Source organism: Eubalaena glacialis, chromosome X (assembly GCF_028564815.1).
Source record: "Eubalaena glacialis isolate mEubGla1 chromosome X, mEubGla1.1.hap2.+ XY, whole genome shotgun sequence".
Taxonomy (NCBI): domain Eukaryota; kingdom Metazoa; phylum Chordata; class Mammalia; order Artiodactyla; family Balaenidae; genus Eubalaena; species Eubalaena glacialis.
The window spans coordinates 109,334,840-109,359,592 of NC_083736.1; the positions used below are offsets into that span (position 1 = coordinate 109,334,840).

Below are 24,753 nucleotides of genomic sequence, written 5' to 3' on the forward strand. Positions count from 1 at the left end.
TACATGTACCTGTCCAATTTTCCCAGCACCACTTATTGAAGAGGCTGTCTTTTCTCCACTGTATATGCTTGCCTCCTTTATCAAAGATAAGGTGACCATATGTGCGTGGGTTTATCTCTGGGCTTTCTATCCTGTTCCACTGATCTATATTTCTGTTTTTGTGCCAGTACCATACTGTCTTGATGACTGTAGCTTTGTAGTATAGTCTGAAGTCAGGGAGCCTGATTCCTCCAGCTCCATTTTTTTCTCTCAAGACTGCTTTGTCTATTCGGGGTCTTTTGTGTTTCCATACAAATTGTGAAATTTTTTGTTCTAGTTCTGTGAAAAATTCCAGTGGTAGTTTGATAGGGATTGCATTGAATCTGTAGATTGCTTTGGGTCGTAGAGTCATTTTCACAATGTTGATTCTCCCAATCCAAGAACATGGTATATCTCTCCATCTATTTGTATAATCTTTAATTTCTTTCCTCAGTGTCTTATAATTTTCTGCATACAGGTCTTTTGTCTCCTTAGGTAGGTTTATTCCTAGATATTTTATTCTTTTTGTTGCAATGGTAAATGGGAGTGTTTTCTTAATTTCACTTTCAGATTTTTCATCATTAGTGTATAGGAATGCAAGAGATTTCTGTGCATTAATTTTGTATCCTGCTACTTTACCAAATTCATTGATTAGCTCTAGTAGTTTTCTGGTAGCATCTTTAGGATTCTCTATGTATAACGTGATACACCATATTAACAAATTGAAGGAGAAAAACCATATGATCATCTCAATAGATGCAGAGAAAGCTTTCGACAAAATTCAACACCCATTTATGATAAAAGCCCTACAGAAAGTAGGCATAGAGGGAACTTTCCTCAACATAATAAAGGCTAAATATGACAAACCCACAGCCAACATCGTCCTCAATGGTGAAAAACTGAAACCATTTCCACTAAGATCAGGAACAAGACAAGGTTGCCCACTCTCACCACTATTATTCAACATAGTTTTGGAAGTGTTAGCCACAGCAATCAGAGAAGAAAAAGAAATAAAAGGAATCCAAATTGGAAAGAAGAACTAAAGCTGTCACTGTTTGCAGATGATATTTTCTCCCATGCTGAGGGTTGTCTTTTCGTCTTGTTTATGGTTTCCTTTGCTGTGCAAAAGCTTTGAAGTTTCATTAGGTCCCATATGTTTATTTTTGTTTTTATTTCCATTACTCCAGGAGATGGGTCAAAAAAGATCTTGCTGTGATTTATGTCAAAGAGTGTTCTTCCTATGTTTTCCTCTAAGAGTTTTATAGTGTCCGGTCTTACATTTAGGTCTCGAATCCATTTTGAGTTTATTTTTGTGTATGGTGTTAGGGAGTGTTCTAATTTCATACTTTTACGTGTAGCTGTCCAGTTTTCCCAGCACCACTTATTGAAGAGACTGTCTTTTCTCTATTGTATATCCTTCCCTCCTTTGTCATAGATTAGTTGACCATAGGTGCGTGGGTTTATCTCTGGGCTTTCTATCCTGTTCCATTGATCTATATGTCTGTTTTTTTTTTTTTTTTTTTAAACATCTTTATTGAAGTATAATTGCTTTACAATGGTGTGCTAGCTTCTGCTTTACAACAAAGTGAATCAGTTACACATATACATATGTTGCCATATCTCTTCCCTCTTGCATCTCCCTCCCTCCCACCCTCCCTATCCCACCCCTCTAGGTGGTCACAAAGCACCGAGCTGATCTCCCTGTGCTATGCGGCTGCTTCCCACTAGTTATCTATTTTACATTTGGTAGTGTATATATGTCCATGACACTCTCTCACCCTGTCACATCTCACCCCTCCCCCTCCCCATATCCTCAAGTCCATTCTCTAGTAGGTCTGTGTCTTTATTCCCATCTTGCCACTAGGTTCTTCATGACCTCTTTTTTTTTTTTTTTCCCCTTAGATTCCATATATATGTGTTAGCATACTGTATTTGTTTTTCTCTTTCTGACTTACTTCACTCTGTATGACAGACTCTAACTCCATCCACCTCATTACAAACACCTCCATTTCATTTCTTTTTATGGCTGAGTAATATTCCATTGTATATATGTGCCACATCTTCTTTATCCATTCATCCGATGATGGACACCTAGGTTGCTTCCATGTCCTGGCTATTGTAAACAGAGCTGCAATGAATATTTTGGTACATGACTCTTTCTGAATTATGGTTTTCTCAGGGTATATGCCCAGTAGTGGGATTGCTGGGTCATATGGTAGTTCTATTTTTAGTTTTTTAAGGAACCTCCATACTGTTCTCCATAGTGGCTGTATCAATTTACATTCCCACCAACAGTGCAAGAGGGTTCCCTTTTCTCCACACCCTCTCCAGCATTTATTGTTTCTAGATTTTTTGATGATGGCCATTCTGACTGGTGTGAGGTGATACCTCATTGTGGTTTTGATTTGCATTTCTCTAATGATTAGTGATGTTGAGCATTCTTTCATGTGTTTGTTGGCAATCTGTATATCTTCTTTGGAGAAATGTCTGTTTAGGTCTTCTGCCCATTTTTGGATTGGGTTGTTTGTTTTTTTGATATTGAGCTGCATGAGCTGCATGTAAATTTTGGAGGTTAATCCTTTGTCAGTTGCTTCATTTGCAAATATTTTCTCCCATTCTGCGGGTTGTCTTTTAGTCTTGTTTATGGTTTCCTTTGCTGTGCAAAAGCTTTTACGTTTCATTAGGTCCCATTTGTTTATTTTTGTTTTTATTTCCATTTCTCTAGGAGCTGGGTCAAAAAGGATCTTGCTGTGATTTATGTCATAGAGTGTTCTGCCTATGTTTTCCTCTAAGAGTTTGATAGTGTCTGGCCTTACATTTAGGCCTTTAATCCATTTTGAGTTTATTTTTGTGTATGGTGTCAGAGAGTGTTCTAATTTCATACTTTTACATGTACCTGTCCAATTTTCCCAGCACCACTTATTGAAGAGGCTGTCTTTTCTCTATTGTATATCCTTCCCTCCTTTGTCATAGATTAGTTGACCATAGGTGCGTGGGTTTATCTCTGGGCTTTCTATCCTGTTCCATTGATCTATATGTCTGTTTTTGTGCCAGTACCATATTGTCTTGATGACTGTAGCTTTGTAGTATAGTCTGAAGTCAGGGAGTCTGACTCCTCCAGCTCTGTTTTTTTCCCTCAAGACTGCATTGGCTATTCGGGGTCTTTTGTGTCTCCATACAAATTTTAAGATTTTTTTGTTCTAGTTCTGTAAAAAATGCCATTGGTAATTTGATAGGGATTGCATTGAATCTGTAGATTGCTTTGGGTAGTATAGTCATTTTCACAATATTGATTCTTCCAATATAAGAACATGGTATATCTCTCCATCTGTTAGTATCATATTTAATTTCTTTCAGTGTCTTATAGTTTTCTGCATAGAGGTCTTTTGTCTCCCTAGGTAGGTTTATTCCTAGGTATTTTATTCTTTTTGTTGCAATGGTAAATGGGAGTGTTTCCTTAATTTCTCATTCAGATTTTTCATCATTAGTGTATAGGAATGGAAGAGATTTCTGTGCATTAATTTTGTATCCAGCAACCTTACCAAATTCATTGATTAGCTCTAGTAGGTTTCTGGTGGCATCTTTAGGATTCTCTATGTATAGTATCATGTCATCTGCAAACAGTGACAGTTTTACTTCTTCTTTTCCAATTTGTATTCTTTTTATTTCTTTTTCTTCTCTGATTGCCGTGGCTAGGACTTCCAAAACTATGCTGAATCACAGTGGTGAGAGTGGACATCCTTGTCTCGTTCCTGATCTTCAAGGAAATGCTTTCAGTTTTTCACCATTGAGAATGATGTTTGCTGTGGGTTTGTCATATATGGCCTTTATGATGTTGAGGTAGGTTCCCTCTATGCCCACTTTCTGGGGAGTTTTTATCATAAATGGGTGTTGAATTTTGTCAAAAGCTTTTTCTGCATCTATTGAGATGATCATATGGTTTTTATTCTTCAATTTGTTAATATGGTGTATCACATTGATTGTTTTGCATATATTGAAGAATCCTTGCATCCCTGGGATACATCCCACTTGATCATGGTGTATGATCCTTTTAATGTGTTGTTGGATTCTGTTTGCTAGTATTTTGTTGAGGATTTTTGCATCTATATTCATCAGTGATATTGGTCTGTAATTTTCTTTTTTTGTAGTATCTTTGTCTGGTTTTGGTATCAGGGTGATGGTGGCCTCATAGAAGGAGTTTGGGAGTGTTCCTTCCTCTGAAATTTTTTGGAAGAGTTTGAGAAGGATGGGTGTTAGCTCTTCTCTAAATATTTGATAGAATTCACCTGTGAAGCCATCTGGTCCTGGACTTTTGTTTGTTGGAAGATTTTTAGTCACAGTTTCAATTTCATTACTTGTGATTGGTCTGTTCATATTTTCTATTTCTTCCTGGTTCCGTCTTGGAAGGTTATACCTTTCTGAGAATTTGTCCATTTCTTCCAGGTTGTCCATTTTATTGGTATAGAGTTGCTTGTAGTAGTCTCTTAGGATGCTTTGTATTTCTGCAGTGTCTGTTGTAACTTCTCCTTTTTCATTTCTAATTTTATTGATTTGAGTCCTCTCCCTCTTTTTCTAGATGAGTCTGGCTAATGGTTTATCCATTTTGTTTATCTTCTCAAAGAACCAGCTTTTAGTTTTATTGATCTTTGCTATTGTTTTCTTTGCTTCTATTTCATTTATTTCTGCTCTGATCTTTATGATTTCTTTCCTTCTGCCAACTTTGGGTTTTGTTTGTTCTTCTTTCTCTAGTTCCTTTAGGTGTAAGGTTAGATTGTTTACTTGAGATTTTTCTTGTTTCTTGAGGTAGGCTTGTATAGCTATAAACTTCCTTCTTAGAACTGCTTTTGCTGCATCTCATAGGTTTTGGATCTTCGTGTTTTCATTGTCATTTGTCTCTAGGTAGTTTATGATTTCCTCTTTGATTTCTTCAGTGATCTCTTGGTTATTTAGTAACGTATTGCTTAGCCTCCATGTGTTTGTGTTTTTTACGTTTTTTTCCCTGTAATTGACTTCTAATCTCATAGTGTTGTGGTCAGAAAAGATGCTTGATATGATTTCAAGTTTCTTAAATTTACTGAGGCTTGATTTGTGACCCAAGATGTGATCTATCCTAGAGAATGTTCCGTGCGCACTTGAGAAGAAAGTGTAATCTGCTGTTTTTGGATGGAATGTCCTATAAATACCAATTAAATCTATCTGGTCTATTGTGCCATTTAAAGCTTCTGTTTCCTTATTTATTTTCTGTTTGGATGATCTGTCCATTGTTGTAAGTGAGGTTTTAAAGTCCCCCACTATTATTGTGTTGCTTTCGATTTCCTCTTTTAGAGCTGTTAGCAGTTGTCTTATGTATTGAGGTGCTCCTATGTTGGGTGCATATATATTTATAATTGTTATATCTTCTTCTTGGATTGATCCCTTGATCATTATGTAGTGTCCTTCCTTGTCTCTTGTAACATTCTTTATTTTAAAGTCTATTTTATCTGATATGAGTATTGCTACTCCAGCTTTCTTTTGATTTCCATTTGCATGGAATATCTTTTTCCATCCCCTCACTTTCAGTCTCTATGTGTCCCTAGGTCTGAAGTGGGTCTCTTGTAGACAGCATATATATGGGTCTTGTTTTTGTATCCTTTCTGCAAGCCTGTGTCTTTTGGTTGGAGCATTTAATCCATTCACGTTTAAGGTAATTATCAATATGTATGTTCCTATGACCATTTTCTTAATTGTTTTGGGTTTGTTTTTGTAGGTCCTTTTCTTCTCTTGTGTTTCCCACTTAGAGAAGTTCCTTTAGCATTTGTTGTAAAGCTGGTTTGGTGGTGCTGAATTCTCTTAGCTCTTGCTTGTCTGTAAAACTTTTGATTTCTCCATCAAAGCTGAATGAGATCCTTGCTGGGTAGAGTAATCTTGGTTGTACGTTCTTCCCTTTCATCACTTTAAGTATATCATGCCACTCCCTTCTGGCTTGTAGAGTTTCTGCTGAGAAATCAGCTGTTAACCTTATGGGAGCTCCCTTGTATGTTATTTGTAGTTTTTCCCTTGCTGCTTTCAATAATTTTTCTTTGTCTTTATAATTTTTGCCAATTTGATTACTATGTGTCTCGGCATGTTTCTCCTTGGGTTTATCCTGTATGGGACTCTCTGAGCTTCCTGGACTTGGGTGGCTATTTCCTTTCCCATGTTAGGGAAGTTTTTGACTATAATGTCTTCAAATATCTTCTCGGGTCCTTTCTCTCTCTCTTCTCCTCCTGGGACCCCTATAATGCGAATGTTGTTGCGTTTAATGTTGTCCCAGAGGTCTCTTAGGCTGTCTTCATTTCTTTTCATTCTTTTTTTCTTTATTCTGTTCCGCAGCAGTGAATTCCACCATTCTGTCTTCCAGGTCACTTATCTGTTCTTCTGCCTCAGTTATTCTGCTGTTGATTCCTTCTAGTGTATTTTTCATTTCAATTACTGTATGTTCATCTCTGTTTGTTTTTTCTTTAATTCTTCTAGATCTTTGTTAAATATTTCTTGCATCTTCTCGATCTTTGCCTCCATTCTTTTTCCGAGGTCCTGGATCATCTTCACTATCATCTTTCTGAATTCTATTTCTGGAAGATTGCCTATGTCCACTTCATTTAGTTGTTTTTCTAGGGTTTTATCTTGTTCCTTCATCTGGTACATAGCCCTCTGCTTTTTCATCTTGTCTATCTTTCTGTCACACTTAAAAATCTTGCTCAAAAAATATATGTGATCCTTCCCCATCAATTGATAAAGAGTTGCTTCATTCTCTTTAAGGGCCGCATTCCATCCATTTGTATGGATGAAGCAAAATGTCTTTTACCTGCTGGATAAACTCGTAGAGTGTATCCACTTTAAATTCTGATAGATACAGCCAAATCACTCTCTAGAGAAGTTGAAGCAATTTATACCCCCACCACCAATGTGAGACTTCCTGTTTCCTTACAGTCTCACTGACACAGTATGTTATTAAAATGTATTATTGCCAATCTGGCATGTGAAAAATGTGATCTCATAATTTGCATTTCTTTTTTTAAACAGCGAAGTCAGGCATCTTTTCATATACTTAAGAGGCATTTGTATTTTCTCTTCTGTGAACTGTCAGTTCATATTTTTTGTGTATTGAGTTGTCTTTTTATTTTATATTATGGAGACTTGCAAACGTTAAGGGGCCTTGCAAATATTTCTTCCCCAGTTTGACATTTGTCTTTGACTTTTCCCCCCGTGGAAATTTTAGATTTCTGTGTGGTCAAATCAATCGTGTGCATGATAGTTAGGCCTTCTCCACTCTAAATTCATATCTAAAATAAAAATTCTGATCGCTTATTCTAGAACCTTCTTCCATTACCATCTCACTCTAAATCATTATCTAAATAGAGGCAAGAGTGGCTTCCCAAGACAGCTAGAATAAAATGCAAACTCCTTACCATGGCCTTCTAGGCACTGACTGAGCAGAGAATGGGGCCCAGCCTCATCTCCTACATTCCCTCCCTACCTCACTGTGCACTCTCGCACCAGCCTTCTTTTGTTCTTGGAACAAACAAGTGCTTTCCCACCTCTGAACTTTCACACACACTCTTCTCTCTGCACGGAATGCTCTTCTCACCACTTTGCCAAGCCTGTCGCATTCTCATCTTTTTTGGTCTCAGTTCAACTATCACCTAGACATAGAGGCGTTCCCTGAACACCTTTTCGAAGAGGTTTTCATGTGATTCTGTATGAGCCCTTTGTTTCATTCATATGACTTACCATAATCGTAATTACTTTATTTTTCTGTCATCCCACTAGACTGCAAGGTCCATGAGATCAGAGGTCAGTGGAGACCATGCCTGTCTCACACACTATCCCCAGAGCTAAGCATAGTATTGCAATAAATACTGACTAAATGAATTCTTATAAGAATTTAAGTTTAGTGAGGAAAATTATAACCATGGAGGTAAGTTCTTACATGGAGGAATGTATATGGTGTAATGGGAACACAGAGGTGGGAGCACCAAGTCCGTCTGAGGCAGTCATGGAAGGCTTCATGCGGGGGTGATGTTTAAGTCAACAGTCCTGATAGAAAACAGTATTTCAGGCAGAGGGAGAACTATGTGCAAAAGGCAAAACAGTACAGCATATTCACAGAATTACAAATAGTCTAATGTTCTTGGGACCTAAAAAAATCAAGGGAGTACTACTGATCTTACAGACATAAAAAAGACTCTAAGATTATACTATGAACAACTATATACCAACAAACTAGATAACCTAGATGAAAAGGACAAATTCCTAGAATGATAGAATGACACAAACTACCAAAACTCACTGGAAAAGAAATAGAAAATGTGAATAGACTATAACAAGCATAAAGAGATTGAATTAGTAATCAAAAAACTTTGCACAATGAAAAGTCCAGGACCAGTGGCTTCACTGGGGAATTCTACCAAAAGTTCAAAGAAGAATTAATACCAATGCTTCACAAACTTCAAAAGAGGAAGAAACACTTCCCAACTCATTTTATGAGGCCAGTATTACCTCAATACCAGCCAAAGATATCACAAGAACAACAAAAACAACAAACTAGAGATCAATATTGTTTAAGAATATACAGACAAAAATCCTCAAAACAAAAAATAAATACAGGGGCTTCCCTGGTGGCGCAGTGGTTAAGAATCCGCCTGCCAGTGCAGGGGACACATGTTCGAGCCCTGGTCCGGGAAGATCCCACATGCCGCAGAGCAACTAAGCCCGTGAGTCACAACTACTGAGCCCACGTGCCACAACTACTGAGCCTGCACGCCTACAGCCTGTGCTCCGCAACAAGAGAAGCCACCGCAATGAGAAGCCCGTGCACCGCAACGAAGAGTAGCCCCCACTTGACGCAACTAGAGAAAGCCCGCACGCAGCAACGAAGACCCAACGCAGCCAAAAATAAAATAAATAAATAAAATTTTTTAAAAATACAGGCAAAACTGAATCAAGCAACATATAAAGAAGGTTTACACCACATGGCCAAGTGGAATTTATCCCAGGAATGCAAGATGGGTGCAACATACAAAAAAAGATCAATCAATGCGATACACTATAATAATAGAATAAAAGAGAAAACACACATGATCATCTTAACAGATGCATAAAAAGCATCTGACAAAATTCAAAGCCCCTTCAATACACTAGAAATAGAAGGGAACTTCCTCTACCTTAAAAGGGGCATCTATGAAAAATTCACATCTACTAAGCCACATAAACTAACATCATATTTAATGGTGAAAAACTGAAACCTTTCCCTGTAAGATCAGGAAGAAGACAAGGATATCCACTCTCAACACTTCTATTCAACACTGTACTGGAAGTTCTAGCCAGGGCAATTAGGCAAGAAAAAGAAATAAAAAGCATCCAGATTGGAAGGGAAAAAGTAAAACCATCTCTATTTGCAGATGATATAATCTTATACATAGAAACCCTAAAGCATACACACACACACACACACACACACACACACACTATTAGGACTAATAAACAAGTTTAGCAAAGCTGCAGGATATAAGATCAATATTCACAAATTAATGGTAGTCTTATACACTAGAAATGAACAATCCAAAAACGAAGTTAAGAAAACAAGTCCAGTTACAATAGCATCAAAAAGAATAAAGTACTTAGGAATAAATTTAACAAAGGAAGTGCATAACTTGTGCACTGAAAACTACAAAACATCGCTGAAAGAAATTAAAGACCTAAGTAAATGGAATGACACTTCATGTTCATGGATTGAAGACTTAATATTGTTAAGATGGCAATACTTTCCAAATGAATCTACAACTTCAACACAATCCCTATCAAAATCCCAGCTGGCTTTTTTGCAGAAATTGACAAGCTGATCCTAAAATTCACATGGAATTGTAAGGAATCCAGAATAGACAAAACAGTCTTGAAGAAGAACAAAGTTGGCGGACTCGCACATAATTTCAAAACTTAATACAAAGCCACAGTAATCAAGACAGGGTGGTACTGGCATAAGGACAGACATATAGATCAATGGAACAGAACTGAGAGTCCACAATAAACCCATACATATATGGTTAATTTATTTTCAGTGGTGCCAAGACCATTCAATGGGGGAAAGAATATAGTCTTTCAATAAATAGTACCAGGATAACTGGATATCCACACACAAAAGGGTTAATTTAGATCCCTACCTCACACTATGTACAAAAATTAACTCAAAATGGGGAGTTCCCTGGTGGTCCAGTGGTTAGGACTCTGCATTTTTCCACTGCAGGGGGCCCAGGTTTGATCCCTGGTCAGGAAACTAAGATCCCACAAGCTGTGTGGCATGGCCAAAAAATAAATAAACAAAAAATTTAAAAATTAACTCAAAATGGATGAAAGACTTAAAGGTAAGAACTGGGACTTCCCTGGTGGTCCAGTGGTTAAGACTCTGCGCTTCCAGTGCAGAGGGTGTGGGTTCGATCCCTGGTCGGGGAACTAAGATCCCACATACCAAGATGCAGCAAAAAAAAAAAAAAAAAAAAGGTAACAACCAAACCCATAAAACTGTTAGAATACATAAGTATACATCTTCAAGACCTTAGATCAGGCAATGGTTTTAAAAATATGACACCTACAGCACAAGCAATCAAAGAAAAAATAGATAAATGGGACAATTAAAATGAAAACCTTTTGTGCTTCCAGGAATGCCATCAAGAAAGTGAAAAGGCAACCCACAGAATGGGAAAAAATATTTGTAAATCATATATCTGATAAGGGACTAGTATCCATAATAAAAAATTCTTACAACAATAAAAAACACAAATACTCCATTTAAAAAATGGACAAAGAATTTTTTTTAAATTAATTTATTTTATTTATTTATTTTTGGCTGTGTTGGGTCTTTGTAGCTGTGCGTGGGCTTTCTCTAGTTGCGGCAAGTGGGGCCTACTCTTCATTGCGGTGCGCGGGCTTCTCATTGCAGTGGCTTCCCTTGTTGCGGAGCATGGGCTCTAGGCGCGCGGGCTTCAGTAGTTGTGGCACGTGGGCTCAGTAGTTGTGGCTCATGGGCTCTAGAGCACAGGCTCAGTAGTTGTGGCGCATGGGCTTAGTTGTTCTGCGGCATGTGGGATCTTCCCGGACCAGGGCTCGAACCCATGTCCCCTGCATTGGCAGGCAGGTTCTTAACCACTGTGCCACCAGGGAAGCCCAAAAATGGACAAAGAATTTGACTAGACATTTCTCCAAAGAAGATACATAAATGACCAATAAGGACGTGAAAAGCTCAACATCATTAGCCATCAGGGAAATGCAAATCAAAACCACAATGATACCATCTCATACACACTAGGATAGCTATATCAAAAAGGCAGACAATAACAATTATTGGCAAGGATGTGGAGAAACAGGAACCCTCATATACTACTGGCAAGAATGTAAAATGGTGCAACTGCTTTTGAAACCACTCTACCAGGTCCTCAAAAGGTTAAACACAGAGTTACCATATGATCCAGCAACTCATACATATCCACCCATGAGAACCAAAAGCATGTTCACACAAAAACTTGTACACAAATGTTTACAGCAGCATTAGCCATAATACTTTAAAAAGTTAGTTTAAAAAAAACAAAAACACAGGACTTCCCTACTGGCGCAGTGGTTAAGAATCTGCCTGCCAATGCAGGGGACACGGGTTCGAGCTCTGGTCCAGGAAGATCCCACATGCCGTGAAGCAACTAAGCCCATGTGTCACAACTACTGAGCCCACGAGCCTAGAGCCTATGCTCCGCAACAAGAGAAGCCACCGCAATGAGAAGCACGCACACCTCAACGAAGAGCAGCCCCCACTGGCTGCAACTAGAGAAAGCCCACGCGCAGCAACGAAGACCCAACGCAGCCAAAAAAAAAAAAAAAAAGAAAGAATGATTTATTGAGTCATTCTACACGTGGATGAGCCTTGAAAATATACTAAATGAAAGATGGCAGTCCAGTGGTTGGGACTCCATGCTTCCACTGCAGAGGGCACGGGTTCAATCCCTGGTCGGGGAACTAAGATCCCGCAAGCCGCATGGCACAGCCAAAAAAGAAAAAAAGTTCATCTTCTTGAGATATTGAGACTCTAATACAAATAAGACAAGGGTTTTAAGTGGTACAATTATAAAGAAGTGATTAATATGAGCTAGATATTTGGACTTAATGGACCTTGATTTTCTTTCTTGTCCTTAATCTCTAGGAATATGTGAGATAGGAAAGGCCAAAGACAAAATAAAACATTCTCCCTGGTTGTGGCAGCAGCATCTAAGATGGCCCCAATGATTCTCGCCCCCTGGTATTGACATAATAATGTCAATAATCCTTGTATAATGCCCTCCCACAATGAACACAGCTGACCTGTGACACCAATAAGACACTGAAGAAATGATGGTGTGTAACTTCTGAGTCTTGGTCATAAAAGACATTATAGCTTCCAACTCGCTCTCTCTTGGATTACTCATGCTGTGGGAAGCCAGCTGCCATGTCACGAGGATACTCAAGCAGCCCTATGGAAGATCCTTGTTCTAAAGAACTAATGCTTCTTCCCAACAGTTAGCACTCAGCTGCCAACCATGTGAGTGAACCACCTTGGAAGTGGAACCTCCAGCCCTAATTAAGACTTCAAATGACTGCACCCATGGTCGACCTCTTAACCACAGCCTCATGAGAGACGAGAACCATCCAGCTAAGCTGTTCTTAAATTCCTGACCCACAGAAACTATATGAGATGATCAATGTTTGCTGTTCAAAAAAACAAACAACAACAAAAAAAAACCATAGGAATACCAGGAGATGAGGATGAACAGGTAGGCTAGGGCCAGATCATAGAGAGCCTTCAGACTTGGATTTTATCCTGCTAGCCAGGATTTTTTAAATTGCACTCCACAATGATCCCTAAATGAAATCGGATAGGAGAAAGGGGAGAAGTCCTTAATGGGTTGGGCTCAACTCTTCCCCAATCAGAGAAGCTTCTTGCTTATTTATACTTCTGGTAAAAATTTCATTTGAAGAAAGGATTCATTGTTTAAAAACGTTTGAAAGGCACTGCTGTAGGTGATGAAGAGTCACTGAAAGATTTGAAGCAGGAAACTGACATAACGTGCATGTGAGATCATTCAGGCAGTAGACGATAGACTGGAGGAGAGCGGGGGGTGGGGGGAGGTAAGAGGACACTTCGATAGCCCAAGCAAGTGATGCTGGGTACCAGAATGATGGCAGTGTGGCAGGGCTGAACAGGAGGAGGCAGCCACAAGACAGACTAGAAGGTAGAATCGACAGTACATGGTGAGTGACTGGATGTGTGCAGGGGATGGTGGGGGGCAGGGATGGATGAGACAAAGACAGGACTGGCTCCCAGATTTCTGCCCCGGGCCACTGCGTGAATGGTGATGTCATCGTAGGAGGAGGAAAAAGAAGGAATTGTGTTTAGCTGACACCTTCAGAGACCTGACTGCAGTGGCTTCAACTCAAGAGTTTCTTCTCACGTAAAATAAGTGTAGAGGAAGGCGGTTCCTGGTAATGGTTGAGACTCAAGGATAGCATGGCAAAAACTCTGCAATCCTTGTGGCCTTCACTTTCCAGTCCCAGGATGGCTGCTGGTGCTCCAATTATCACGCCCGTTTTCCAAAAAGCAGGAAGGAATGAGAAGAGTAAAAAGGACTTTCCTTGGAAGCCCCACCCAACAACTTCTACTTCTGTCCATTTTACTTGGCAAAAGCTAAGTCACCTTCAGAATCTTAGGGGGTTTTTGGAGTGGGGAGAAGCTGGAATATGTACCCTATCTTTACAGACACTGGTATATAGGCAGGTAAAATAGAAGAGTGTTGGAGTGGCGCTGAGTGAACCAATCTGTGGGACTTTCCCACGTTAGAGAAATGAGTTTGGCTTTAGTCATGCTGTATCTGAGGTAGAACATCAGGTGAAGAGGTAGAATAGGTAGTTAGATATACAGTTCTGGGCACAAGAGAGACACGGAGGCAGATCTAGATTTTGTGAGTCATCAGCATATAAGCGTAACTGATGCCATGAGAGGTGGTGAGAATGGCCAAGGAGAGTATAGAGAGAGAGGGGATAAAATCAAGGTCAGAACCCTGGGGAATGCCAACATTTAAGGGGCAGGAAGAAGAATCCAGAAGACTGAGAAAGCCAAAGAAGTAGAAGGAGAATCACAAGAGTAGTTTCACAGAAGTCAAGGAAGGAGACAGCATCAAGGGAGGCATGGTCAACAAAGATCCAGATAGAAAAGCACCCACTGGATGGGCAACTGGGGAAGCAATGGATGAGGGAGGGAGGGTACCAGGGAACAACAGAGTCAAAGGAGAGGTACTTTAGAATGGAAGACTTGGAGGTGGAAAGTGACAGGCTCCAGGGCATGCATTAGGCAGACTGCCATATTTTCAGTAACTGGGGCTCCCACACTCATCTGGCTAAAGAACAGGAGGGGTAAGATCAGACTGAAATTTCACCCCTGCTAAGAAAGGAGCATGCTAAAGTGGGCCCTTGGAAAGACTGTTCATGATTAGAGCAGGAACTATGTCAACCAAGGGGGAAGTCTACCATGCCTTGTTGGTAAACTCTGAGAACTCTGTGGCCCAACAGAGTCACTTGGCCAGAGGCCACTGGCCTGTGCAATACCCGGCACTAAGGCTGGGCCCAAAGCTGGCTCACTTCCAGGATCGGGCTGACTGGATTCCAGGGTTGCCACTTCAGCCTAGGGCCTCCCAGTTTTCTGGCCTACAGGTGAGGGCATCTGCCTTATAGTGCCATAGGAGCCTGTGGCCTAGTTGTGTTGTTAGATTACTTTCTGTATTAACTACTGTATATACATTTAATACATATTATCTAGAACTGTTATATATAATTATGATACATGTAATAAATATTTTAGCAATCCTAAAGACAGTCAGTTGAGAATTTTCAAAATCAGAAACCTAAATAAAGGTTAATAGAGGGAGAAAAAGCACAAGAGAATGGATTAGCTTTAGATAGGGCATGTTATTTATAAACCTTCCTATATACCACAATGGAGGACTTCCCCAATGTTACCTGGAGGGCCTTCCTTTGTGAATTTCATATGTTTTATAATCTGTGTCCCCACTTGTATCCTGTATATAAGCAATTTTCTCTTCAACTACATAATTCTAGAAGCCCAGTTGTCACAGTGGTGCCTGATTTGGTACTGAATGTCGCCTAGCAATAGTTTCTGTTTTCATTAGCGTGGGCTGATAACAGTTTGGTTTCTTAAATAAACATAGCTAGATGTCAGGCTGTAGCTTTTTCTGGTTCAACACTAGAATATAAGCTCTGTACGGGCAAGGTTCTTTGCTTGTTTACTGGTTGTACTGGTTTGGATAGTGTCCCTTAAAAAGTTATGTCCTTCCAGGAACCTCAGAGTGTGACCTTATTTGAAAAGAGGGTCATTGCAGATATAATTAGTTAAGATGAGGTCACAGAGATGAGCAGAATGTTCCCTTAATTTAATATAACTGGCGTCCTTATAAGAAGAGAAGAAACAGAGACAGAAACACAGGGGAAAAGCCATACAATGTTGCAGACAGAGACTAGAGTGATGCATTTACAAGTCAAGAAATGTCAAGGACTGCCGGCAAACACCAGAAGCTAGGAAGGGGCAAGGAAGGCTCCTTCCCTAGAACCTTCAGAGAGAGCATGGCCCTACCGACACAGTAATCTCAGATTCCAGCCTCTAGAACTGTGAGACAATTCATTTCTGTTGTTTTAAGCCGCCTAGTTTATGGTACTTTGTTATAGCAGCCCTAACAAACTAATATACTAGTATATTCCAGACTTTTAGGACAGTACCTGGTACACAGTAGGAGCTCAGTAAATGAAATATTTGCTGAATGAATGAATGGACTTAGAGCAGGATGACCTCTCTGTGGCATTTGGCACCTGTTGATGACCACGCCCTTCCCTCACTTCTTGAAATTCTCTCCTCTTCTGTTTTCCACATCACCAGGTTCTCCTGGTTATGTTCCAATTATTTTGTCTGCTTTTCAAACATCAGTGTTTCCCAGGATTATGTCTTCAATCCTCTCTTCTTGCTCCACACACTTTCCATGTAATTGTATCCCTTCCCAGGTTTCAATTCCCCATATACACCAAGGACTCCCAAATCTAAAACAGATCTAACCATGTCACTCCTCTACTTAAAAAAAGAAGATGGCTATTGCCTAAAGATAAAGTCCAAACTTGTCTACTTTAGCATTCTACTCTGTCCTCACCCCAGGATGCATGAACCCCCTCCTGTAAAGTAACTTAGGCTCTAGCCACAAGGGACTACTTAAATTTCCCAGGCACACCATATTTGATGCTTTTAATGCTTCCAGAGTCCCTCCACCTGGAATGCTCCTCCATCTACTTGGTGAAACCCTAGTTCAAGGCCAAACACAAATGCCACCATCTTCTGGTGTCTTTCTTGACCACCATTCAGGCAAGATGATCTGCTGCTGTCTGTTTTCCCATAGGCTTCTGTTCACCACACCAGTATTTTATCACATCACAATAGGTAATCTGTCCCCTCACTGAGCCATGAGCTCTTTAATGGTAAGGACAGTGCCTTATTTATCTTTGCAGATCCAGTCCCTAGCTCAGTGCCCGGCACCTGGTGTGCTGGAGATTACAGGTTGAATGAACTCATTCTACCTGCAAAAACCCCAAATTACAGCTATCAAATGGCAACAGAATCACATCTCAGCACCACTTCAACAAAGCACAATAAAGATATGGCTGCATTAACGGAAGTTAGAGACCCACCACAAATGTCAAAGTACTGGGCCCCAAATGGATGACCTGTTCCACACTAGATGGGGTATTTATACTCCTCAGAACTAGACCCCAAGACAACCAGGAAATCCTAGACAGAGAACATCAACCTCTTACCTCCGAAGATACATAGTCTCCTCGTCTTCTGTGTTACAAAACTTGTGGGCGTGTTTGGCAGCATCAATCACACGGGACCGATCCCGGGGCCTCATGGGCAATTTCTCCAACTGACAGTCTGACGGAATGGAGAAAGATTTGGTCACGAGAGCCACTGAAAAATACCCTGAGGCAATCAGAAGCTTTCAGTGGGGCCCTTAGCACTGTAATTTTTACTATAATTATCACGCTTATTGAAGCCTATTATTGAATGTTCCAACTAAAAATGACTTGGTGTCAGGAGACCTGGATTTTAGCCCCAGCTCTGGCTAATCACTTCCTCTCTAGGGCTCTTTCTCCTTACTTGATTATATTACCTCAAAAGTCCTTCCCACACTGCAATTCAAGTTTTCTATGAGTATTACTGATCCTGGTACACTTGGCTTGTGCTATAATGCATTAGAATGAGAAGAGACGATCAAGCGTCCTGGAATGCCTATGAGGAAGGCATTGATTGGAAAAGTTGGATAAGTGCTTCGGAAAGGAGAGAGTGGGTATGCTATCATATATATGGTATGTGAATGACCCATCCCAGTTAGAGGAGTTCTAATCCAAAAACAATGAAAACATACAGGAAATAAATTAGGTACAGTTATAAAGCAGACGGAAAATTGATACAATGCAAATTAAGTACCTAAAGGATGACAGAGAAGTCAAGTGATCAGAGTGATTGGAGATTCATGGAGGAGGTGGAGAGGGGAGTTAGCATGAGGCAGTTTGCACATCAGCTCGTGACTCTTCTCAACGACCTGCCGGAGTAGACATCTACTATTCCTAGCTTAAAAGTAAGGGAATTGAGGATTAGGAAGGCTAAGAGGTTGGCCACGCATTTAATAGGAAGCAGAACAAGAATTCAGACCCATCTCTAAGTGATCAAAAGGGAAATCATTTACTCAGTAAATACGGGAGGGCCTTCTATGTACCAGACACGGTTGGAACACTGTGCTGAGGATTCAGCAAAGAACCGAGCAGACAAAGACCCTGACCTGATGAAGTTTACAGGCCAGCAGAGGAGGCAGAAATTTTCAAATTAATAATTATATAACATGATCTTGGATAATGATAAGTGCTAATACAAAAAGTTAGACAGGATATTAAGAGGATGCACAGTGATCCAGATAGTGATAAGTGCTACCCAGAAAAATCAGGCACGGTAAGAGGAGAAAGAGTGACAGGGGTGCTATTTTAGATAAGGTAGTCACAGAAGGGTTCTCCAAGGAAGTGACATTTCAGCAGAGACCTGAATGAAGTAAGGGGGCATGGAGGGGAAAGGGTTTGAGGCAGAAGAAATACCGATCCCAAAGGCCCTGCAGGCAGGAACATTTTGACATGACAGAGAAAAATCAAAAAGGCCACTGTAGCTGGAGTGCAGTGAGCAAGGGGAAGAGTGTTAGGAGATGAAATCTGAGAGGTAGCTGGAGGTCTGATCACACAGGGTCTCGTTATGGACTTTGGTCTTATTCTTGGCGTTACAGGAAAACACTGGTTTGGAACAGGACTCTGGGGACAAAGAGTGGTGAGCAAGAGACTACTGTGGCAATCCAGGTGAGGGATGGTGGTGGCTTGGAGAAATGGAGGTGGTCAAAAGTAGATTCTAGATAGATTTTCAAGGAAGCACCTGCAGAATTTGTTGATGGACTGGATGAAGAAGTCAAGAATGATTCTGAGATACTCTGTGAAGAGTGGTACCACTGACTGTGATAGGCAAGTCTGAGAGGAACAGTGGAGAGCAGAAAGTAGGAGATCATGAAGTTAATTTTGAACATGGTCTCCCTCTCTCTTTTCTATTTTTAATTTTTAAAAAATTGTATTTAAGTATAGTTGATTTACAATGTTGTGAGAACACGGTCTCTTTAAGAGGTCCATTAGCCATCCAAATGGAGACGCGGAGTAGGCAGCTGGAGTTTGAGAAGAGGTGCAGGTTAAAGAGGAACATTTGGGAGTCATCAGCATATAGACGGTATTTAAAGCTTGGGAATGGTTGAGATCGCCTAAGGAGTGAGTACAGATTGAGAACACATGAGAGGACTGAGCCGTAGGGCCGTGCAATGCCTAAAAGTCTGAGACAGAAAAAGGAGCCAGACACTGAGAAGGGGGAAAATCAAGGTAGGAGAAAAATCAGTAAAGTGTGGAGTCTTGGATGCAAATGAAGGGTTTCAAGAAGGATGGAGTGATCATCTGTCAAATGCCACTGAGAGGGGATTTAAATGAGCACTGATAATTGACCACTGGAACTGGTAACACGTTCGTTAGTAACTTTGACAAATAGGATTTGGATGGTGAGGTGAGAAGGAAAGCCTGCTTGAAGTGAGGGCAAGAAAGAATGGGAAGTGAGGATGCAGAGACAGCCCATATAGGTAATTCTTTTTAGAAGTTTTGCTATAAAAGAAGCAAAGAAATGAGGTTATAGCTGGAGGAGAATGTAGGATCAATGCGGGTAGGAGGTTATTTTCACGTAACATCAGAGCTGTTAAAATATCCTTGTATCCGGCAGAAAGGTTACAAAGTTTCTAGACGCAGAGCGGGAGGAGAGTGAGTATATTTTTTATGGGAGAGGAATTTAGTTTTGAGAGAGGTCTGGATACAGAATCACATGGTTAAACAGAAAACCGAAAAGCTGCCCTGGAGTGGGGCTGGATGGGTACGGAGGATTTTGATGGAGAAGGAAATCCTCGCATAGACTCGGCTGCCAGATCACAGCCAGAGGAAATGCGCCCTCGAGAACCCGAAGTTTCGCTCCTTGCAGACTACTCACCCAGCACCAGGACCATCTGGCCGCATAAACAGTAGTAGACGTGAAGGGGCTTCTCGCCGTCGTCATACTCCTCCCGGTCCCGGGTGTCGGAGCAGACTACGGACCGGGAAACTACTTTAGGCATAGCTCAGAGCAGCAGTAGGAAAACAAAAGGCAAAAGTAAGAGTCGCGCAGAAATGACGTCACTCACGCGTCGCGGCTCTCCCTTACCTAGGCTGGTCACGCGTCCGTAGTAGTCGTGTGAGCTTCCCGGCCGTACCATTAGGCTAAGATGCATGGGGACACCCTGAGTCTCCCAGAACCTGACCTAAGTTCTCTGGGACTGCTTTACTTGGGACACTCTTAATAATTTAAATTATTCATTTATATTTCTATACACGTATACGTATGTATATGCATATATACATATATATAACTAGATATAAGAAAGAACTATTTACACTTTATATGCATGATACAGATTTTAGGTGTGCCTCTAAATATGATTTTGATTGGCTGTATTCAGGATGAGTACCTAATGAAGCAGGGGAATGTTAAAAATTGAGATCTAATTCACATAACATAATTCACCCTTTTTTAAAAATTAATTTATTTTTTGGCTGTGTTGGGTTTTCGTTGCTACACACAGGCTTTCTTTAGCAGCTAGAGGAGCTACTCTGTTGCGGTGCGTGGGCTTCTCACTGCAGTGGCTTCTCTTTGTTGCAGAACATGGGCTCTAGGCACGAGGGCTTCAGTAGTCGTGGCACGCGAGCTCAGTAGTTGTGGCTCATGGGCTCTAGAGCGCAGGCTCAGTAGTTGTGGCGCATGGGCTTAGTTGCTCCGCGGCATGTGGGATCTTCCCGGGCCAGGGCTCGAACTCGTGTCCCCTGCATTGGCAGGTGGATTCTTAACAACTGCGCTACCAGGGAAGTCCCATAATTCACCCTTTTAAAGTGTATAATTCAGTGGGTTTTAGTACATTCACAAAGTTTTGCAACTATCACCACTACCTAATATTTTCATCATCCCCAAAAGAAATCCCATATCCCTTAGCAGTCACTCTCCCCACCTCTTTCCCAGCCACTGGCAACTACTAATCTAACTTTCTCTCTCTGGATTTGCCTCTTCTGGACATTTCATATGAATGAAATCATACAATATGTGGCTGTTGGTATCTGGCTTCTTTCACTTATGTTTTCAAGGTTCAACCATGTTGTACCATGAATCAGTAAAAAAGTAGTAATGAATCGGTAAAAAGGAACTTCATTCCTTTTTATGACTGAATAATATTCTGTTGTATGGCTATACCACATTGTGTTTATTCATTCGTCAGTTGGTGGACAATTGGGTTGTTTCCATTTTTGTGATATAAAGAGTAGTGCTACTATGGACATTGGTGTCCAGGTTTTTGTGAGAACATGTGTTTCTATGCTTTTATGTTTTGTGAGGACATATGTTCTCTTGGGTGTTGACTTAAGAGTGGAATTGCTGGGTCATATGATAACCTTATGCTTAACTTTTTGAGGAACTGCTAAGAGTGTTTTCCAAAGCAAGTTTATTATTTTACATTTTACATTTACCACCAGCAATGTATGTGGGGTTCTGATTTCTTCACATCCTCACCAATAATTATCTTTGTCTTTTTTATTACAGCCATCCTGGTGAGTGTGAAGTGGTATCTCACCGTGACTTTGATTTGCCTTTCTCTGATGGCTAATGATACTGAGCACCTTTTCACATGCTTATCTTCTTTGGAGAAATGTCTATTCCAATCCTTTGCCCATTTTTAATTGGGTTATTATTATATTGTTCAATTGTGAGAGTTCATTATATATTTTTGGATACTAGACCCTAATCATGTAAGTGATTTGCAAATAGAGGCATCTTAATGATCCCGTTTGCCACAGGTTTAGGAAACATCTTCCACCCTTCCTTCCTCAACCCAGAAACTCTCCCAGAATGCTCTCTGTGGAGGACCAGAGCCTGGGGCAATCCAGAGTAAGGACATTGAGACAGTTTACATTGGATAGCTTCAAGTGATGACACCAAAATAGTGGATTTTTAACAGAGAACTTACTGAAGGAAGCAGGAGCTGGTGACCAGAAAATTGACAAGTTAGCTGGAAGAAGTGTAGTGTTCAAGATACACAAGATGTAAACCAATGGGAATTTAAAGCAATCTGCTAGCCCTCAAATGAACATGAGTTAATAAAGTAGAAAAGAAATGTCAAGTCTTAAAGAATCATAGCGTTTGCTCCTTAGATCTTAGTCCAGTGTCATCCCTATGATTCTATGTTCTTTATAATAGTATTTATTGATCTTCTACTGTGTGTTAGGCACTGTGCTACATACTGGTTGCATAGTGATCAATTATAAATAGTCTCCCTCCCTCAAGTGGCTTAGTCAAGCGCAGGGGTGGGTAAAGGGCTAGAGAGTAAATATTTTAGGCTTTGAGAGCCAAGAGGAAAAATCAAGAATATTATGTAGGTACTTATATAACGAGAGAAAACAAATTTCCACAAATGTTTTATCAATGAAATACAAAATATAATAATAATTGAGTATAATTTTTTTCATAATACAGATCTCCTAATAAGAATGGCATTCTTTTATGGAGAGGATAATATTTCACTTAATTAGGGTTCAAAGTGAGTGTTTCCTATCATCAAATCAGTTACAATCTCAATACACTTTTTTTTTTTTTTTGGCCGCACCGCGCAGCATGTGGGATCTTAGTTCCCCGACCAGGGATGGAACCCGTGCCCTGGAAGTGCAGTGGAAGCGCAGAGTCCTAACCACTGGACCGCCAGGGAATTTTCCTGTTTTTGTTTTTGTTTTCAATATATTTTTAAAGGTTTTTAACTTGTTCCAATTGGTCAAGATTTTTAAGAACCTCACTTTTAATCTGTAATAAAAGTTTACAACTTGATTTTTTCAAGAGTTAACAAACTGCAAGCACCCGTTAATAAAGGTCTTAATAAAAAATCTGTTACAAATATTTATCCATTAATGCTTATCTGTAATAAGATTTTATGTATTTCATCTTTGAGAAAAATCTTAACACAGATGAGTACTGCCATATACTGATATCAATCCACAGGCACCTCCGGACTTCCCTGGTGGTCCAGTGGGTAAAAGACTCCATGCTCCCAATGCAGAGGGCCTGGGTTCAATCCCTGGTCGGGGAACGAGATCTCCCATGCATGCTGCAACTAAGAGCCCACATGCCAAAATTAAAAGGTACCACATGCTGCAGCGAAGATCCCACGTGCCGCAACTAAGACCCGGAGCAGCCAAAAATAAATAGACAGATAAATAAATAAATTTTTAAAAAAAGAATTGCAAAATGGTGACAATTGAGCATTAAGTCAAATGCAAGGTCCTTCTGAAAGCAGGGCCCTATGCAATTGTACAGGTTACATGCTTATGAATCCAATTCTAGTTTAAGAGAACTGGCTTCATAGGCATGTAAAAAAAAAAAATCCACAGGCATCTGAGTTTTAATTGAGCATATTCATCTCTTAGATGGCACTTATAGAATTCTATCAGATTCTTCTCTTGACATTTGCCTTTCGGTATGTTGTTACATTGCAGAATAATCACTTCCAATTGAAGTTTAGGTGGAAGCTCCTCAACTGCACAGTTAAATTGCTTTTGAAATACAGAAATTTCCTTTGCACTTGCATCAGGGTCCAAAAAACACCACTGGAACTGTAATCTGAGCTCAGAAAAGATATCCACTGAAAATTTGTGTGGGACTGCAAATCTTGATTTTTTGTTTTAACATTTGACAGCACAGGAAGCAATTAAGTAACTAGACATTACTTGTAGTTCAAAAAATGTCAGTTGTCATCGAAGTGATTTCACTGCGGTATAAATTTCACATGTAAGCAGCATTTTGCCTTGTAATTTTAGGTTAAATTTATTAAGTAACATCATTACCTCTACAGCAAAAGCTAATTCCATTCAGTGTTCAATAATAGTGGTTGAGGGTGATTCTTCTGGCTCAGAAAATTTTCAATCCCAGCCACGAGCTATAAAAATACAAAAACAAAACAAAAAAATACAAAAACAAACAAACAAAACAACAACAAAAAACCTTATAACTGCTAAGTTGTTGAACTGCTGTTGGTAGGGCAAGTCAGAATATTCAGCCTCTTTTTCTGACAAAAATTCATGAAACTGACAATGGTTTAATCCATGAGAGTGAATGAAGTTCACTGTAGACACGAATGGTTGAATAACACAAGATAGATTAAAATATTTTCCTGCGAAGTACCTGCCGTTCAATAATATCAAATAACTGTAGGATTTAAACAACTTACATTTTCGCAAGCTTTGTACATTTGTCCAGCTAAGCCTTTTTCTCCTTCATACATGTTTGAAATGCATCTTAGCAGATTCTACTTCAGGTTGTATTGAATTAGTGGTTTCTTGACTTTTTTGAAAATATTCTCATTTGCCGTCATCTACAGATTATCCATACAGGCCAATTCTTCCATCGCTTTAAACTCAGCATTGACTCTTCAAATAAATAACAACAACTGAGGAGTATTATTAAGATCTGTCAACTTATAAAGAGCCAAGGAAAACCACTTGAAATAATTTGCCCTGTTTATAAATGACTATTGATGTTGCTTCCAATGTCCTCAACTTTTTGAGCTGCTGTTCTTGGTGAAAGCCTAATAGTCTTTAAAAAGTTTATTTTCCCTGGACACATTTCTTTGGCTTCTGCAATCAAACACGATTTAATTAACTCACCATCAGTAGATGGCTTTCCTTGCTTGGCTAACAAATGAGCCACTCAGAAACTTACTTTGGCAGCAACCTCATTTTCATTTTTAATTTTTGTGAAGCATTTTGCTATGGTAAGATATTCTATTTTAAACTTTCTAATTTTTCTAACCATTGCTTTCCTGTGAACTGGGAACATTGTAATGAGCACTTAGTTTGGTAATGTCGATGTATATCGTATTCTTTTAGCCATGCTACAGCGTCATTGTGTAATAAACACAGTGTTTTGACATCTAAATTGATGACCAAGTAATCTACACTCCACTG

At 39.9% G+C, this 24,753-nt stretch overlaps 1 protein-coding gene and 1 non-coding gene across 4 annotated transcripts in view; one reads left to right on the top strand and one right to left on the bottom strand.

Moving 5' to 3' along the window:
- STEEP1 (STING1 ER exit protein 1) overlaps positions 1-19,872 on the bottom strand; it is a 49,813-nt gene extending 29,941 nt beyond the window's left edge. For all 3 annotated transcript variants that reach the window (XR_009698922.1, XM_061178708.1, XM_061178706.1), the window contains exons 1-2: positions 19,715-19,872; positions 16,921-17,038 (exon numbers count right to left, since the gene is read on the bottom strand). Coding sequence is in view for 2 of the 3 variants with exons in the window: in XM_061178708.1 (XP_061034691.1) it covers positions 16,921-17,038; positions 19,715-19,838 (242 nt within the window). In the remaining variant the exon portion in view is untranslated. The remainder of the gene's footprint in view (positions 1-16,920; positions 17,039-19,714) is intronic.
- TRNAK-UUU (transfer RNA lysine (anticodon UUU)) lies at positions 10,235-10,309 on the top strand. The gene has a single exon. It is a non-coding gene; the product is annotated as a tRNA-Lys (tRNA).
- Positions 19,873-24,753: the final 4,881 nt, after the last annotated feature.